This window comes from Sebastes fasciatus, chromosome 13 (genome assembly GCF_043250625.1).
Source record: "Sebastes fasciatus isolate fSebFas1 chromosome 13, fSebFas1.pri, whole genome shotgun sequence".
NCBI classification, from domain to species: domain Eukaryota; kingdom Metazoa; phylum Chordata; class Actinopteri; order Perciformes; family Sebastidae; genus Sebastes; species Sebastes fasciatus.
This window is the reverse complement of record NC_133807.1, coordinates 15,229,896-15,249,317: the sequence shown is the minus strand read 5'-3', so window position 1 is coordinate 15,249,317 and position 19,422 is coordinate 15,229,896. Positions and strand designations below refer to the sequence as shown.

The following is a 19,422-nucleotide window of genomic DNA, read 5'->3' as shown; positions in this document are numbered from 1 at the left end:
CAACAGTAGTTGTTGTTTTACTTTGTTTGTAATATAAACTTTGCAGCAGGAGCTGAATACGGAAAGTGAACTCACCAAATTATTTCAGATGAATTAGAAATGACATTATAGTTAGAGGAGCTAGACAGGTATGGTGTATTCGACAGAAACTGCCCAAATCAAAATTAGATAAATAAATGACTCGATAAATAAATAAATATCCCCTTAAAAGTAGCAAAATAATATAAAAAAAGCAATGTAGCCATTAATTAATTGATATGTATTAATTCCCTTGTTTAATTTCCACTTTTATTTATTTATGTATTTATTTTTATGAATTTTTAAATGTATTGATTTATTTTTGCATTTATTTTAATGTATGTATTTATTTATTTATTTTCTTTTAATTTATGCATTTATTTTTTATATTTATTTTTAAATGTATGTATTTATTTATGTATTTAAGCATTTATTTATTTATGATTTGCCCTAAGCATTTAGCCCCTTATTTATTTTCCCCAAACTTATTTATCTCTGTATTCTTTTCTTTACACATATATTCATAAATTTGTTTATACATTTCTTCATGCATTTCTGCTTCATTATGCAAATGAGGGGGTAAATTAATACAAAGGTAAATAAATAAAAAAGCAAATTAAAACAGAAATATCAATTTATGTTAATTTTTTTCAATTAATGGCTACATTTATTTTTTATATTATTTTTGCTACATTTAATGACATATTTATTCATGGAGTCATTTATTTATTATTTTGGCAGGTTCTGTCTTCCATAGACAGGAAGTGATGCCATGATTCGCTATCAAACTGATGATAAAACTTTTTCGGTTTTCACGTCGGACAAATTCAGCACAGACGCTGCCATCTTTGTCTGGATCAGGAAGCGGCGGCGATGGAACGAGATAAACTAATTAAACATCTTAATGTGCAGCAGAAATAATATTTTGTCACCCAGGTTGGTCTCTGAGCTGGTAAATGTGTTTCTTATTTCTGTGTTAAAGGTGATACATGAGATGCACTAACTGTTGTGTCTCTCCGATGCGTCGGCGTGCATCCAGACAAGAGTTCAGTTTCACTGTGAAGCAGTTTCATGGCTGTAGATGAAAGTCAGCTCATCTATGATCCACATGCTCTGTACGTCGGAGGCTGCTTCATCCACAACGCTTCCTTTGTTTATCTGCTGGTTATCGCCAACTTCCTGCCACATTATTTCTGAACCCGCTGAAAGAAGAAGAGTTTGTAAAAAAAACAGATCACATGGCTCCTATCCTCAGAGAGTGCTCTGCTGGGTCCTGAGACCCTCCGGTTCTTCCTCGGCATGGATGACTTGTGATGAAGACAAGAGGAAACGTCTTCAGTTTAGAAAAACGAGAGGAAAACAGTATTTTTGTCTTTTTCCATTTCCTCTCATTCCACACATGAACCCCACCCCACCCCCCACCCCCCTCCCACCCCGACACCCCCCACCCAGACTCATTTGGCTACACTTGAACCAGCCTCCCCCTCGCAACCCGCCGCTCAGTCTCATCTCGGGCCATGGAGCGCCGACACGACATGGGGCTGCTGGGAGCCGCTGGGCTTAGAGACGCTGGGGGGCCACATGGGAGTCTGTTGCATGTGGTGGTAGTGGTGGTGGTGCATGTGGTGGCCCGTGGGCGACGACGGGGGCAGCCAGGCCGGCTGGTGGCTGGGCGGCGAGGAGGCCCAGAAGGAGCCAAAGCCTGTTGTGGAGGGGGGCGGGGAGCAGGCCATGGATGCCTGGGAGGGACCGCTGCCGGCGCTGGAGCCGCAATCGGACGCCCGCAGCTTAGAGAACATGGTGATGGCGTCCGGGAAGTTGGGCGGCGTGGCGGGAGTGTTTCTGGGAGTACACATCTGTGAGACAAACACAAGAGGACGGAAGTTAACAGGAAGTCGTTTCTTCAATGTTACTGAACATAGAAAGGTGATAATGTAAACATCATTTATGTTTTAATTAGCTGGCAAAGTTGAAAACGAGTTAACGCAAATTAGTTTTAACGCCACTAATTTCTTTAACGCATTAATGCAACTTGCGATTTTCAGGTTGTTTTAATATATTTGTAGGCTGTCAATCGATTCAAATATTTAATCGCAAGTATTCGCGCATTTTTTATCTGTTCAAAATGTACCTTAAAAGGGAGATTTGTCAAGTATTTAATACTCTTATCAACATGGGAGTGGGCAAATATGCTGCTTTATGCAAATGTATGTATATATTTATTATTGGAAATCAATTAAAACACAAAACAATGATGAATATTGTCCAGAAACCCTCACAGGTACTGCATTTAGCATAAGAAATATGCTCAAATCATAACATGGCAAACTCAAGCCCAACAGGCAACAACAGCTGTCAGTGTGCTGACTTGACTATGACCTGCCAAAAACTGCATGTGATTATCATAAAGTGAGCATGTCTGTAAAGGGGAGACTCGTGGGTACCCATAGAACCGTTATTATTGCGTCAACTTTGACAGCATGTAGGCTGATTACAGCATTTAAAATATGTTTTTAACTGTAAAATCACACTGTGGATGTGTGATCTGTGTGCGACACGCTGCTAAATGCCAAACGTCCTCCGTGGGAACATCAATTAAAGTGTAATTTATACACACACACACACGGATCAGATCATATAGCATCCAGAAATAGAGGAAGGGTCGTCTCAGCTGTGCAGCAGGAGGGAGGAGGAAATATTCAGAGCAAACACACACACACACACACACACGTTAAGATGTTTCTGACAAAAACAGCTATACTTCACCAAAACTACTCAGCTGTTTGTCTCCTGCACAACTGTGTGAGATACTTCAGTTTTGCTGCTACAAGTGTAATAATTATTTCATGCTGCCAACACTAGAAGACACTTTCCTCTCCACCAGAGTCCATTACCCAAAGTGCAATTTATGTTTTTATTGCAACTTCCTCTTCTCCTCACTTTAAGTTTGTAGGGTTATTTAGCATTCTTCCCGACAAACTAGTATGACATGGTTGGTACCAATCGGTTCCTTAGGTTCTAATCTCATATACCAGTATCTTCACTATGTGTTCTAACTAATAAACTCACATCCTGTCTGATATATTAACACATGAATGTGTGACTCATTGAGGTTAAAAAGTAAACAGAAACGTTCTTGCTCGGCTCCTCAGGGAGTGCCTGTGTTCAGGCTGCATCTCGATGTGTGTTCACGATCACACTGGTGACCTTTAACGTCATTACAGCCTGAACTCACAATGAGCCGCTCTGTTGCTCCATTTATGAAGCTGGTTACTGTTTGTTTTTTTATATTTTATTCTTCATATTATCTGTTATATATCAGTTATGTCTTCACATCTGTTTTATTTAGTTTTTATTGTGAATCAATGTGTTTTTTGATGTCATGAAATAAAGCAGCTTGACTCTAGGGCTGGGACGATACACCTATCTCCTGATTCGATACTATCACGGTACTTGAGTGCCGATTCGATATGTATATATTTTCTTTTTTGCTCTGCTTTTCCTGCAATGTGTGAAACCCAAAGTGTTTCCATACTTTATTGTATGTGTAGTGTTTACCACTTTGGATTTAATAAGTGAGGGTGCAGGTCGTATTCACGCGGACCCTCTGCTGGTTTCTGCTTTGTCGTTTCAGCTCGCTGCGGTTTGTTTTGGTTTGTCGGATACAGAACGGATATGACGTTACTCAGACTACAACAATAGAAGCGGTAACTTCCTTCTACCTCCACGTAGACTCAAATCAAGCAAATATATCGATTCTGGCATTAAAAAAAGGAGGAGGAGGAGGAGGAGGAAGAGGAAGAGGAAGAGGAAGAGGAAGAGGAAGAGGAAGAGGAAGAGGAATAGGAGGAATAGGAGGAATAGGAATAGGAGGAATAGGAGGAGGTCTTGCAGCTGATGCTCCCCCTGAGTGTCCTCACTCTTCCTCTCACACATCTGCAGCTGTACAGCCCTACACTCGTCCACATACACACCGGAGCCTCGGGCGAGATGATGTCACCGCACTGCACCCAAAATAATAACAAATCCGGCTGACGGCTCTCACACACACACTTCCTCCTTCCTCACCCTTTCAAGCAACAACACGCTCCGCCCAGAGCAACCGACCGGCACGTACACCGACACGAGAGGAGGAGGAGAAAGAAAAACAGACTGAAAACAAAACAGGGCTGCAGATGTGGGCACGCTCTTCCTGCATGATCGGGACCAGACCAACCCGAGAGAGAAGACTCAGACATGCACACAGTTAAGAAACAGGGTTGCATAAGCAGCAGAGAGGGCACGGTGACGCAAGTCTGCTCAGACACACAGTCGTTATTTCATTCATTCACACTTCAGAGTTTTGTCCAGTGAATCTTCTTCAGTATTGTTACTGTTGCAGGGCTGCAGTTAAAGATTAAACAGCTAATATGGCTGCACACACCCTCCTTATAGCCATTCTGTGACGTGTCTCTGTCCAAATGAAATGAAGAGAGACCAGAGTTTCCTGTTGCAATGAAAGTGTTCTTTATGTGATTGTTTTCAGGTCCAGTATGGTGAGACTTGCTCTGTCTGTTAAAGCCCGGCTGCTGGTCAGTGGGTTCATCCTTCCCACCGTCCAGAACGAGTGATTCAGCCTCCGTTTAGCCACACATGCCTTAATATTTTTTTATTTAGCGGAACTAAATGGACTTACCATCTGGTGGTGGTGACTGGGGATGTTGGCCTCCTGGAAGAAGGAGCTTAAGGCCGTCTGCAGAGGGACAGAGAGAGAGGAGATGAATTGATTTAGATTAAAAACCAACAACATGTAGACGTATAGAAGTCAAACATTTGCCTTCTTCGCCCCTCCGACCACAGAGAGGAAGAAACGACCCATCCCCCCTTCTTCACCATCAGCCCGCGGGTCAGTTAACACAACTGGTCACGTGACCTCAGGGTTAAAACTATTATCTCCACGCTGGGATCTGAAACAGGGTTTGTAGACCACAGAGAGCTGTTTTCAGATTAGCTACAAGTTAACTGACTGATACACAGTGTGAAGCTTAACAGGAATACTGACACCGAATTAAGGCGGGACTTCTGAAGTTTCTGTCTAAAAACGTAAAAACAAACACTCATTTTGTTATAATAATAAAACTGAGATAAATGTCTCTCAGGTCCAACAAAGCAGAGCTGAAGTGATTAACCTAGGGATACAACTAATGATTTATTTTCTATTAATCGATTGGTTCCCCAAGTTGACATATTCAAATAGTTGTTTCACCCGTCCAACTGTCCAAAACCCAAATATATTTAGTTTAATATCATAGAAAACAGCAAATATTCACATTTGAGAAGCTGAAAAAATTAATGTTTGCCTGAATATGTACTTGAATGATAATTTTAATACCCAATCCTGAATTCTGGGCAGTATCAGACGCATTTCCGATACTGGTATCGGAACAACTCTAGACATTTGAAGACGTCTCCTACTGATTAGTTGGAGTCCTACAACAACAACCAGAGTCCTGCTGGAGGTGGAGCACAGAGACACTATAATAAAATGTTAACAGCAGCCGTCATGGCCGACACCCTGCACAAACAAGGAAATGAGTTGGCTTCTTGTATTGTTCCTCTTTGTTGTGAACAAGGCCAGCAAGAACAAACACACTTTCATGACCTCAGAGAAAAAACAGAAACAAGCCGCAGACGATTCCTCTGAATGTGATTCATGCAGTGGATGATGGGAAACACGGAGGGTGATGTAATCAAGGGGTGTAGTTTAGAATCTAGTTTAGAGGGTGATGTAAACTCAAATATGTTGAGTCTATTTTACTTTAAGAGTGCTGATAGATGCTAGTACTGGAGGTGAAGTAGCTGTTGGGAAAACTTTTTTGTTAAACAAGCCTGTGAATGAAACGTGACGGTGACACATGAGAGGCTGCACCGTGTTTCTATGAGACAGTGTGAGCTTGTTTTACTGCTCAGCGTAGCCTCCATTTCCCTTCACTGGAGTGAGGCCTCTTTCTTTCTCACCAACACTTCACACCCCTCCCACCTCCCCACCCCCTCATACGGCGGTCTGGTTGTTTGACAACAGCAGCGGCGGTGCAGGAATGTCTGCCGTACAACGTGACACACATCTCAAAGTGTGAAAGTGCTCTGCTGCTTTTGTGTGTTGGGCCACTGAGTCCACGCCGCTCTTTGTCTCGTCTTGGTTCATTTCTCAGGAACCTGGTCCGGTCACTAATGTCTCAGTGTCCATTCACATTTCCTGCTGCTGTAAACACAAACGCTCACAGGAGGAACACAGTTTACCACCAAGGTTTCTATAACGGCTCCTTTACTGGACATTATGTTTCACCAGTGATTACAAAACCATTACAGTGGGTAAAGGTGTGGTTTATGTAATGTAGATTTAAATTCTTCTTTTAATTCAGTATGTTGTTTGTTTAAGTGTTGACTGTTGGGCGCCCCGACAGCTCAGCTAGTAGAGCAGGCGCCCCTTATAAGTCCTAACCGCGGCAGCCCGGGTTCGAATCTGACCTTCGACGGCCATTTCCGCATGACCCCCCGCCTCTCTCTCCCCCTTTCTAAAACTGTCTACTGTCCTCTCAATAAAGGCTTGGAAATGCCAAAAATAATCTTTAAGTGTTGAATGTTGTCACTGATTAAAGGGTAGAAAATATACTGCAAAAGTATCTTTGTAAAAAGTGGACGTTGTGCCTACTGCAATGACAAAACATTAAGTAAATAAGAGATTGGGAGCATTTCTATTGGCTCCACACGGCTCTCAACATTGCATTACAGCTGAGCCGGCAGCTCGTAGCTAACGGCAAAGAAGAGGTTGCTGAGAGGTGAAAGTCAATTATTTGTTCCATTGCATCATTGGCTTCCAGCAGCAGAGCTACGTTTCTGCCATTTTGGACTGAAAGCGACTACCGGACACCAGTTAAACGTTCGCCTACAAAGTCCCGTACAAAAGTAAAACTAAATTATTTCTATTCTATTGTCATATATTTAATGTCTCTACCGAAATGGCCTGTGTTGAACAATGAAAATATTATGCATACTATTTTAACTATTTACTCACGTACTTATTTATGTATTAAACTATTCTGCCCGGCTGCTTCCCAGAGGAGCATAAAGTGAGCGATGGACATAAATGGAAGTTAGAAAAATCCAGCACACAGATTTTGAAAGCAATCTCAAACTTTTTCATGTCAAGGATCCAAAATAGATGTACAATAGACCTCAGACTATGGATGTATAAGAGGGTGTCCCATGCTTTTGCCTTGCGTTTTAGTAAATAGCCTATAACTACATTCAATTCTGTTTATGTCATGCTACCATCACTACTAGCTACTGGCCTATAGCCGGTTGTTTGGGAACAGAGACGTTAATACATCCAACACGGTACAGGCTTACAGCATACAGCCCATGGGTTTATTATAAGATAATAAAAGTGATGCATTACAGTCAATATGTCCATTATTACAGCCGCATACAGCTAGCAGGAAGCTGGCAGAACCAGATATGTCATATGAGCGTGCAGGGCGGTGCAGTCCCGTGGGTCTGATGCACGAGGTTGATTTACCTAAAAAAAATCGGATCCTCTGATTTACAGACGTTTCTTTATACATTCATGGCCACAGACTCATTGGTGTCCAGAATGGCAGCAGCGCTGTTGTCAAAAAAGCCCCAGTTGTATCTCTTTGCTTCTATGCTCTTTGACCTAACTGTCTCTCTCTCCCTTCATTGTCATCTTCCATCCATCCACCAGGTTCCCTCTGACTTCCCCTCCTTCCCATCACCCGACTGCTCACCTGTTCCCACTTCCCTCATCAGCTCACCTGCATCTCATTAGCTCATCAGCCTCTCAGTTCATATACAGGTTCATATACCCACGTCCATTCATTCTCTGCCAGACTGTCAAAGTTGTCGACTGCACCTTTACCTGGACCTGGACCTACCTGTATCTGAACCCACCTGCCTGTAAGCTTTTATCCAACTCCACATTTGTAATATGGCAGAACCTCTCAGGGAGGACGTGCCACCACAAACATGAAAACAGTTTGTGTAAATACAGAGAAGATGCATTTCTAGCGTTACTTTGAAAATAACTAAATCAAATAAAAGTCTATTGTGGGCATTTAAAAAGGGACATAATGCTGCAATCATTGTCACAATATCAGACGTTTGTGTCAGCAACAGCTTAATGGCTTGTATCCCAGCATTTAGTTACAATACAGTTTGTTTTATTCTCTTTATACAACACAAAATTCATCCTGTCATCGCTTTTTAAGGACCTGTGATCACAAAAATATGATGTACAATTATTAATACATCATCCTCTAATCTTTCCTACAGTGAAATCCTTCCTGGTGATGTCCACTCAAACAACGTCAAAGGTAATGAACTGTTTTTCATCTCTTTCTCTGATATGATATGCTGCATTAATGTGGTTGTGGAGCGACGGGCTTCGAGGGCGCTGAGGACAGAAGACGCCTTCGGCTCCCAGCCAGAACCAGAACACAGAGAATAATCAGGCCACTGCTGTCACACTGACACAAACAATAGTCTGTTTACTACGTTCTCACACTGACACACAATACCACCTGGTATCCTCCAGTCTCTCATGAGAGCATCGGTATCGGCCAATTTTCTCACCAAAGGGTGACTCTGACAACATACATGTTGAAAATCAAACATCTTTACCGTATTAATTTAAATATTTCCAAATTAAAAGTCCCTAGAAGTGTATGATTCATCTTTTCCCCCATGGTCTAGTGTTAAAAACGTTAGCAAAAACTGTAATAAATTGTAATATCAAATCACAATACTTAAAAATCGCAACACCTATCGACTCTGCACCCAAGTATCGTGATAGTATGTAATCAGGAGATGGGTGTATCGTCCCAGCCCTAGTGTTTTGCTGTCCAGGTAACATACAGTTTAGTGACTCACTGCAGTGACAGAACAATAGTCTCTAAATACTAGTCAATTACCAAACATATTCTCAGCTGACACGCCTGTTTCCGTTCATTAACAGTCAAATGTTAAGCAAGAAAAAATTACTTAAAAGATAAATCAATTATCAAAATAGCCGCAGATTAACTTTCTGTTGACTTATTATCGATATCGACTTGTTTCAGCTCTACTCTACAACTGAAACCAACTCACTGCAGTAAATCTAACACTGAGCTCATGAGCAAGTTAAGTCAATCACAACAAACACCTGAGAGGAGCTGAGCCTCCTCCTCCTCCCACCCCTCTGGTGAACCACCTGGCCCGGCTGCAGCCCGACACTGAGCCCCAACAGATGGAGGAGTGGTCTGAGCAGAACCATCTGGAGGCTCAGAACATCTGGAGGCTCAGAACATCCGTCAGGTGTCTGTCAGCTGTTCAACAGGCCTCAAATATATCACACACCAGCAGCCAGAGGACTTCTAGTGATGTTTTCATATGAACCCCAGTCAGCCAGTGTTGAGAATAATAACTGCAGGGCTGCAACTAATGTTTACTGTCATTATTTTATAGATCAATCACTTTGTGTATAAAATGCCCGGTGTGAAAACTAGTGAAATATGTCACATCAGTTTCCCCTGGTGTCTGACCAACAGTTCAAAACCCAAATCTAGTCAGTTTACACTCAGACTCCTCACACTGGAGAAGCTGGAAGCAGAGAATAGATTAATCGATAATTATTCCAGCTTTTAGTAAGTGTTAATAGCACAGGAATGCTTGTGTATATGAGAAAAGCTGAAAGGATAATGCATTTAATCAGTCTATATATAACTGAACAAGACTGTCAGAACACTTAGCTCCAAGTACAGTGAGTCTGCTGAATCTGCTCTTGTAAAGTTACCAAAAAGTAAAATGGTTTACAAACATATTGCTGTTGTTTAATAACAGTTAATAACTTTAATAGTTAAATAACATAAAATATTAATTGTGAATAAGGGATTGCTTTTGACCTGTTTAGTAGGGAGGGTTCAGTTTATCATCCTGTGAGATCTGATCTAAACGAACAAGCCAAACCTGTAGTTTATAATCAGTGATACTGGATGAGAACATGTTATCAGACGGGCCGTACAGTCTGTTGAGATGATATCACTGATTTGGGCTCTCCATGTTAACAGAAAGTGGTTTGTTTTCAATGACAGCCATTAAACCATAAAACAGTAGAATCATTCCTACAGTATGTTCCCAGGGTTCTTATTGTAAGAGTTTGGTGAGGGATATCTTCACAGTTCAGAACGAAGAGAGATGGGCGTTTCCAATGCAGTTCATCATATTGACCCAGGGAAACATACATTGAACATGTGACCCACATTCCTGCCAGTAAAAGTAAGAAAAAAAAAATACTGATGATGAAAAAAAGATGTCATTATGACAAAGTTTCTCGAAATGACTTGGTATCGCAAAATAATGATATACTTTCTCAAAATAATAACATACTATGTCATCATTTTGAAATACTAAGTAGTTATTTCCAGGGATCTTCTGGGAACATATAGAACCCTGGGAACATGTAGAACCCTGGGAACATACGCTCCCAAAACAGTAACCTAGCTTGAACTACAGAACACTGGGAACATGTAGAACCCTGGGAACATGTAGAACCCTGGGGACATACAGAACCCTGGGGACATATAGAACCCTGGGAACATACGCTCCCAAAACAGTAACCTAGCTTGAACTACAGAACCCTGGGAACATACAGAACCCTGGGAATATGTAGAACCCTGGGAACATGTAGAACCCTGGGAACATGTAGAACCCTGGGAACATGTAGAACCCTGGAAACATAAGCTCCCAAAACAGTAACCTAGCTTGAACTACAGAACCCTGGTAACATGTAGAACCCTGGGAACATACAGAATCCTGGGAACATGTAGAACCATGGAAACATAAGCTCCCAAAACAGTAACCTAGCTTGAACTACAGAACCCTGGGAACATGCAGAACCCTGGGAACATACAGAACCCTGGGGACATATAGAACCCTGGGAACATACGCTCCCAAAACAGAAACCTAGCTTGAACTACAGAACACTGGGAACACACAGAACCCTGGGAACATGTAGAACCCTGGGAACACACAGAACCCTGGGAACATATAGAACCCTGGGGACATACAGAACCCTGGGAACATACAGAACCCTGGGAACATACGCTCCCAAAACAGTAACCTAGCTTGAACTACAGAACCCTGGGAACATACAGAACCCTGGGAATATGTAGAACCTTGGTAACATACGCTCCCAAAACAGAAACCTAGCTTGAACTACAGAACACTGGGAACACACAGAACCCTGGGAACATGTAGAACCCTGGGGACATACAGAACCCTGGGAACATACAGAACCCTGGGAACATACGCTCCCAAAACAGTAACCTAGCTTGAACTACAGAACCCTGGGAACATACAGAACCCTGGGAATATGTAGAACCCTGGGAACATGTAGAACCCTGGGAACATGTAGAACCCTGGGAACATGTAGAACCCTGGGAACATGTAGAACCCTGGGAACATGTAGAACCCTGGAAACATAAGCTCCCAAAACAGTAACCTAGCTTGAACTACAGAACCCTGGTAACATGTAGAACCCTGGGAACATACAGAATCCTGGGAACATGTAGAACCATGGAAACATAAGCTCCCAAAACAGTAACCTAGCTTGAACTACAGAACCCTGGGAACATGCAGAACCCTGGGAACATACAGAACCCTGGGGACATATAGAGCCCTGGGAACATACGCTCCCAAAACAGAAACCTAGCTTGAACTACAGAACACTGGGAACACACAGAACCCTGGGAACATGTAGAACCCTGGGAACACACAGAACCCTGGGAACATATAGAACCCTGGGGACATACAGAACCCTGGGAACATACAGAACCCTGGGAACATACGCTCCCAAAACAGTAACCTAGCTTGAACTACAGAACCCTGGGAACATACAGAACCCTGGGAATATGTAGAACCTTGGTAACATACGCTCCCAAAACAGAAACCTAGCTTGAACTACAGAACACTGGGAACACACAGAACCCTGGGAACATGTAGAACCCTGGGGACATACAGAACCCTGGGAACATACAGAACCCTGGGAACATACGCTCCCAAAACAGTAACCTAGCTTGAACTACAGAACCCTGGGAATATGTAGAACCTTGGGAACATGCGCTCCCAAAACGGTAACCTAGCTTGAACTACAGAACGCTGGGAACACATAGAACCCTGGGAACATATAGAACCCTGGGAACATGTAGAACCCTAGGAACATGTAGAACCCTGGGAACATACGCTCCCAAAACAGTAACCTAGCTTGAACTACAGAACACTGGGAACACACAGAACCCTGGGAACTTGTAGAACCCTAGGAACATGTAGAACCCTGGGAACATACGCTCCCAAAACAGTAACCTAGCTTGAACTACAGAACCCTGGGAACATGCAGAACCCTGGGAACATACGCTCCCGAAACAGTAATTTAGCTTGAACTACAGAACACTGGGAACATGCAGAACCCTGGGAACTTGTAGAACCCTGGGAACATATAGAACCCTGGGAACATACAGAACCCTGGGAACATACAGAACCCTGGGAACATACAGAACCCTGGGGACATACGCTCCCAAAACAGTAACCTAGCGTGAACTACAGAACCTTGGGAACATGCGCTCCCAAAACGGTAACCTAGCTTGAACTACAGAACGCTGGGAACACATAGAACCCTGGGAACATATAGAACCCTGGGAACATGTAGAACCCTGGAAACATAAGCTCCCAAAACAGTAACCTAGCTTGAACTACAGAACCCTGGGAACATACAGAACCCTGGGAACATGTAGAACCCTGGGAACATACAGAACCCTGGGAACATGTAGAACCCTGGGAACATGTAGAACCCTGGAAACATAAGCTCCCAGAACAACAACCTAGCTTGAGCTCCGTATTATTCTCTACAGAGGCGGCTAGCAGCTCGGCTAACAACATTAGCTCCGCAGTGACTCCGTGGATTCCTGAGCAGAATGTAAACAACAGACCACCACGTCCTCAGAGCTGTTAGCTGTAGCTGCTGTTAGCTCACAGGAGCGCATGGTGGTAAAGGCATTACACTAAACACGCTGAATAACTACCAGGAGGAGTTGATCTAACTGTGTGAAGAGCTCACGTACAGCCTGAAGGTTAAATAACCGGAGAAACAGTTGAGCAGAGTAGATAGAGCGGGCGGTCTCACCTCGAACTGCCAGTGGGCCGCTTGTAGGAGCTGCTTCGCCTGATCCGAGGCGCATCCAGCCGTCAAAACAAACTGGTTGATCATCACTTGATGTCTCAGTTCCTCCATATTCACCGACATGACCGCTTCACCCAAAACACGCAGCTGCTTTAAAGTCGAAAATAACACTAAATAAGTCCTCTGAAGCCTTGAAACCCTTCAATCCTCCTCTCTCTGCCTGTCTGTCTCTCACTGTGAGTCTCCGCAGCCTCCAGCAGCAGCAACAACAATATTTTCATGTCATCACCAACAACAAAGAGGAGCTCGCTCCTGATTGGACGGCTACGGTACTAGACGAGCGCTGATTGGCTGAAGCCTTTTAAACTTACCAGTGCGCTTGTTTTATTATACAGAGACACCGCCGATGGGTGAGGTCGAGCAGATTCTCAGGCAATAACAACCACCCCGCCCATCTGTGGTTACTCTGCCGGTTTGTCCACGTAATTTTATTCATGTCCTGTTACACTGACGTCATGCGTTTGACTGGCTATTTGGTGAATCTGCAGAGCTGATTGGCTGCTTCCTTTGGCAGGTATGTGAACTAAACACACACATAAACACCCTACATATTTAATATGTACTTATATATGTTTTCTTATATATTTATTTTTAATAGATCCTATAGGTAGGAATTATTATTATTATTATTAGTAGTAGTAGTAAAAGGTGAAAACACTGGCTGAAACTAAACCAAATCTGTGATCACTGATTATTGATTGGGAACATACAGTACATATGTTAATTGATTGTAATGTACGATGTTGTATTATTGTATCTATTCTGTTTTAAAAAAATATATATATATTTTTTTTCTTAAAAGCCTCAAGGTCTGCAAATTAGCTTTGGCTAGAAGTCCTATATACCTTGCATCGGTTGCACTTTACTTAAGTGTAACAATGCCTTTGTATTGTCCCTGTCAAATAAACTAATACATAAAAATAGCAGTATTAGTATCATATATTATACATTACTATTTTACTATACCATATATTACATTTGATTTTCTATGTTATACTGCTATACTATATTATTACATTGAACATTATCCTAAATCATATATCCCATACTATATTTTGCTGTACTATATCATACTATATTATGTTAATCTGTTGTACTGTCTTACTACATTATACTATATTATATTTCTATTATGTTGCTATATTAATACAGACAACACTGAGTATCATTACTTGATGATATTATATAATATTTTGGTGTACCAGACTTGCTGACTCGCTGCTATTAACCACACCACTGTCATTTTACCTCCTAACTTTTCTCGGGTATAGTTTTTATTTTTACTTCTATTCTTATACTCCTTGTATATACATCTTATTATTTATTTTTACTTCCCTATTTATCTTATCTTATGAGAAAGAGCTACTGAAAAGAGCTACTGAAAATGTATAGTATATGTGTGTGTGTGTATGTGTGTGTATATATATATATATATATATATATATATGTATAAAAATAATGGACTATAGTAAGTATGTTTACATATATGGACACATATATTCACATATGTTTATATATAAACTGGGTGCTAATATGCAACAAACTAGTTTTGTACACAATATTTATGCATGTATTTCTAATATATGTTGTTGTGATGTGTTATTTTGATATGTTCATACCTGAAAGTATGGCTTTCATAATTACTTAACATAGGTATGTGCAATATGAATTAGGTAACACGAGGTTTGTTTTGCAAAATGTTTGAAAGGTAAATCTTTTTATCTAAAATATATTTTCTATTACACCTCAGTAAATGAAGAAAACCTCTTGGGGAGCTGCAGGATTCATATAAAAAAAGTAATTGATCAGCCTTGTTTCATCACGTTTTTATTTAATTAGAATTGTGAAGAACAAGTGATGTATTTCACCATCATCATTTTAATGTTGGCATCGTGCAGCAGTCTGCCTCCTGATCAGAACATCCTGATGCACTGGACCAGAACTGGACCAGAACGGTTCTCCTGATAGAACAACACTAATCTTCTTATCATGTGAGTCCTGCAGGCTGTCGGCTGTCTGTGAATAATTCAGCGGTGGTGCAGGTGAAAGCACATGTGACAGAGGAAGTCTATCTATTATGTATTGTTGGAGGGTGTTATTACCTGAAGGGTGTTTGGTGCTGGACGACAGAAACCTCCTGAACAACGCCTGACAGTTTTTAGTATATATTTAACCTCAGTTTCCCCTTAAATCTTTAACATTAAAATCATCTTATTCCACTCTGTCTGTCTGACAGTATCATATACTATATATTCAGCTTGTTTACAAAGAGCGAAATATTCAAGATTTCCATCAGATGGAAACAGGCTAAAGGCCCCATTCACACCTGGTATTAACATGTGATCTGGAACCACTGGTCGAAATGTTTACATCTGACCTGGCCGAGATCTGGTCACAATGCGTGATACTCTGCAACAGAGTCTTTTTACTGTGGGTATTAGTAGTTTTACTGTAACATAGTATTTTTTACAGTGCAGTATTAGTACTTTTACTATAACAGTTGTTGTTCAGGCATCTGTCTGTGGATCAGCTCTCTGATTGGTTAAAGGATGTTTCTCCACCAAAACAGATGCTTCACGTTAAAGCTCTGGAGTGAATGATTAACACCAGTCTGTCTCAGCAAACTGGACTTTGTCACAGAGAGTCCTGTTTGTTTTCTAAAACACATGCTGGAGTCCATCAACGTGACTCCACCTCCACCCAGGTGTTATTATTATTATCATGAGACAGAGGTTGGATACTGATTCAGGGTCAGTTAACACACAAGTACAGGTCTGTTGAGCTCATCCCCTTATATTTTTCTTATTTTTTCTATTGTCAATTTTTCAATTTTCAATTTTGTCTCTTGACATCTGCACTGTTTATTGTTATGCACCAAATCACCAAGAAAAATCCTTTTATCTGCAAAACTACTTGGCAATAAAACAGTTTCTGATTTCTGCACTTGCATGTGGCTTTACTGCAGTAAAAGTACTAATAGCAAACTGTAAAAATACCCTTTTACGGTAAAAGTACTATTACCACACTGTAAAAACACCCTGTTACAGTAAAAGTACTAATATCACTCTGTAAAAAACAATCTGTTACAGTTAAAGGATTAATACTACACTGTAAATATACCCTGTTACAGTAAAAGTACTAATGCCACTCTGTAAAAAATACTCCTTTTACAGTAATCTGCTGATTATTTTCTCCATTAATCGACTGATTGATGGTTATGGTGTAGTCATGATACCAAATAATGTCTTATATGCACAAATAAAATAGTTATATTATCTATAATAATATTGTAATATTATAGTTTATACTTATATAAGCCTAACATTTCCTTTCTAAACTTGATTAAAACCCTGACCCTGCATATTAGAAGCATTCATCCACTGATACTCAGCTTCTGTCACAGTAAATCGGTTTGTTCATCATTAAATGGTGTCTGACGCCCTCATCTGTCCAACAGCTAGCACTACTTCTGAACACAAAACCCCTCAAAGCAGAAAACATTTACTACATTCAGATTTCAAAGAGTTAGAATAAATTAAATGAAGGATTTTTTATGCATAACGCTCATGTTCCTTCTGCAGTGTCAGCTACTCTTTATAAATTAAGTAAATCATCACAGAAAGAGAGCCAAAAATCATCAAGCTTATTTTTTGTGTAACTTCTCTTTTCTAACACAGTCATCTCTTTCAGCCACAAGGACATTTACACTATTCTTCTTTTTTCCATAAACAGACTGTACATCATATTAAATTAATATAGGAAAATATGAATCAATAAACTTTTACTCTGAGGTCACCAGCTCTCAAGATAAAAGTTCAGACCTAGTTTGAGGTTCAAGAGAAACATTTTGACTGTTAATTCAATTTATCTTTGGACAAAGCAAGAGCCCCCATGCAATTTACATTTCATGCATGTGTCTGGGTATAATGAGTCATATTTCTGTATAGTTTTAATCTACATTTGGTTATCTGACCGTGTGTGTTTGTATGTGTGTGTCCTCCGCTGTGTCTGTCTGTCTGAGTCAAGTCCACCATCAGACTTCAGCTACATGTTCCTCTATAATCCCTCTGAGTTGACTCCCTGACCCTCTCTGTGAGGTTACTGTGGTTGGCTGCTCCCTCTCTCACCTTTGACCTCTGACCTCTGCTGGAGTTTAATGTGATTTGATCATTGGGCTGAGGGGGGACGAGGGCGTCTGAAGACTGTCTCGACCCTACAGGGTTTGAACAATGAGACGGGACTACAGACGGATGTTGTGATCAAAAACAATGATGTCAGGGGTGAAACAAAGACCAGGACCTGTTTCCTGCTCCCTCCAGCTGACTGGTTCTACTGGTTGGATTGTGTTGCTTTGTTTTCTATCAGCCAGTAGTATGGTATAGTATGGAATACTATAATATAGGACAGTATTGTGTGGTATGGTATAGTATAGGTCAGTATAGTATGATTTAGTATACTGTAGTATAGCATGGTATGGTATAGTATAGGTCAGTATAGTGTATATAGTATATTATAGTATATAGTGTTATATAGTATATTATAGCATTGTATATTATAGTATTGTATAGTTTATTAGGAGTATGGTATAGTGTATTGTATATTATAGTGTATAGTATAGTATAGAATAGCATAGTATAGTACTACTGTATATGAAGAACCCCCAGTCTTCTAATCTGGACCTTACTTGACTTTCTTTCTTGTTTCAATCTTTGCCTTCTTTAGTGGTGGAAAGTAGGTAAATACATTTACTGAAGTACTGTACTTAAGTACAAGTTGGAAGTACTTATACTTGAGTATTTCCATTTGTAGTTACTTTTTTACTTCAACTCCGCTACATTTATTAGACAGCTTTAGTTACTTTACAGATAAAGATTTTCTATTATCTTATAAACTCATAAAGTAGTTACAAGCTGCTACAACAGTAACATGCTGCTCTATCATTGATGTATCAGTAATATAGTAAAATATAATAGAAAATAATATAACATTCACAGGCTATTTTACTGCATTAAGACTACTTTTACTTTTGATACTTTAAGTACATTTTGTTGACAACACTTTTTACTGAAGTAGGATTCTGACTTCTAGTAATGGAATATTTTGTATGTTGCTGTATCAAAGTAACAAATCTGAATACTTCTTCCACAACTGACAAAATGTAAACTAAATATAATAAAGACTTCATGAAGCTGATTTACATTACAAATTAAACACTGTTATATTATTATTTAATATGATTTATTGTCAGCAAATGATGGATCTTGGTTTCTCATCTAAACTAACACCCTCCTTTTATGAAATATACTGTATATTTAAGACTTCTTTACATGAGTGTTGTCACATCACTTTACCTTGATTAATGTTGTTTTATACACTATTTTCTCTGCACACTATCTGTCTCCTGTTTGCCGGTTTGAGATGTTTGAAAAACAAGAACTGGAGAACTGGAAAATGTCAGTGAATGTGTACAGATTTCTTTATTTTTAACTTTCAAAAGGGACTGAAATTATATCAAATGGAAAAAACATAATTTCACTTTCTCTCTTTATTTTAGCAAATGTTTGAATTTGAATAGACAGGACGTCCATGAACCTTTATTTTGAAGTAGACCTCCAGAACTTATAGTGGATGAAACACACCTGTGTTTTTAATACATTTAAATCAGTTTCATCTCTTTCAAATGAGTGAGCAGCGGTGGAGATGAGACACTGTGACCTGTTAGAAGCAGCACGTGGTGCTCTCAACACGTCCAGCTTTGAAGAGACGTCAGGACGCCAGAGATGAGGAAGCCTTTTTATTGCTTTACAGTTGTCTTTGTGAGGGGCCTCAGGAAACCACTCAGCCACACTAATACAACGTTCAAGGGGCCAAACCTTTTTGTTTCGCCTTTCTCTCCCTTTCTGTCGTATGAACAAAAGTACATTCCTGCACACACACACACACACATACACACACACACACACACACACACACCAGGTCCAACCTCTGGGTCCAACTTTTAGTTTGTTACTGATTAAATATATTCAGAGATGAAGCCAGAAATGTTCTTCTTATACTGTCGTCATGTGTGCAGAATGAGACCAGAGGTGGAAAAAGTATTCACATGAGTAAAAGTACTCATACCACAATGTATT

The 19,422-nt window shown here is 40.4% G+C and overlaps 1 protein-coding gene and 1 long non-coding RNA gene across 2 annotated transcripts; one reads left to right on the top strand and one right to left on the bottom strand.

Annotated features, from left to right (window-relative positions):
• Positions 1 to 394: 394 nt before the first annotated feature.
• Positions 395 to 13,507, bottom strand: ubald2 (UBA-like domain containing 2). The gene is made up of 3 exons (XM_074655759.1): positions 13,232 to 13,507; positions 4,694 to 4,750; positions 395 to 1,874 (listed from the first exon to the last, which is right to left on the bottom strand). The coding sequence occupies exons 1-3, from the start codon at positions 13,349 to 13,351 to the stop codon at positions 1,524 to 1,526; spliced, it is 528 nt and encodes a 175-aa protein (XP_074511860.1). The 5' UTR covers positions 13,352 to 13,507; the 3' UTR covers positions 395 to 1,523.
• On the top strand, positions 7,842 to 9,270 carry LOC141780496 (uncharacterized). The gene is made up of 3 exons (XR_012596674.1): positions 7,842 to 7,974; positions 8,350 to 8,390; positions 9,135 to 9,270. It is a non-coding gene; the product is annotated as an uncharacterized LOC141780496 (long non-coding RNA).
• Positions 13,508 to 19,422: the final 5,915 nt, after the last annotated feature.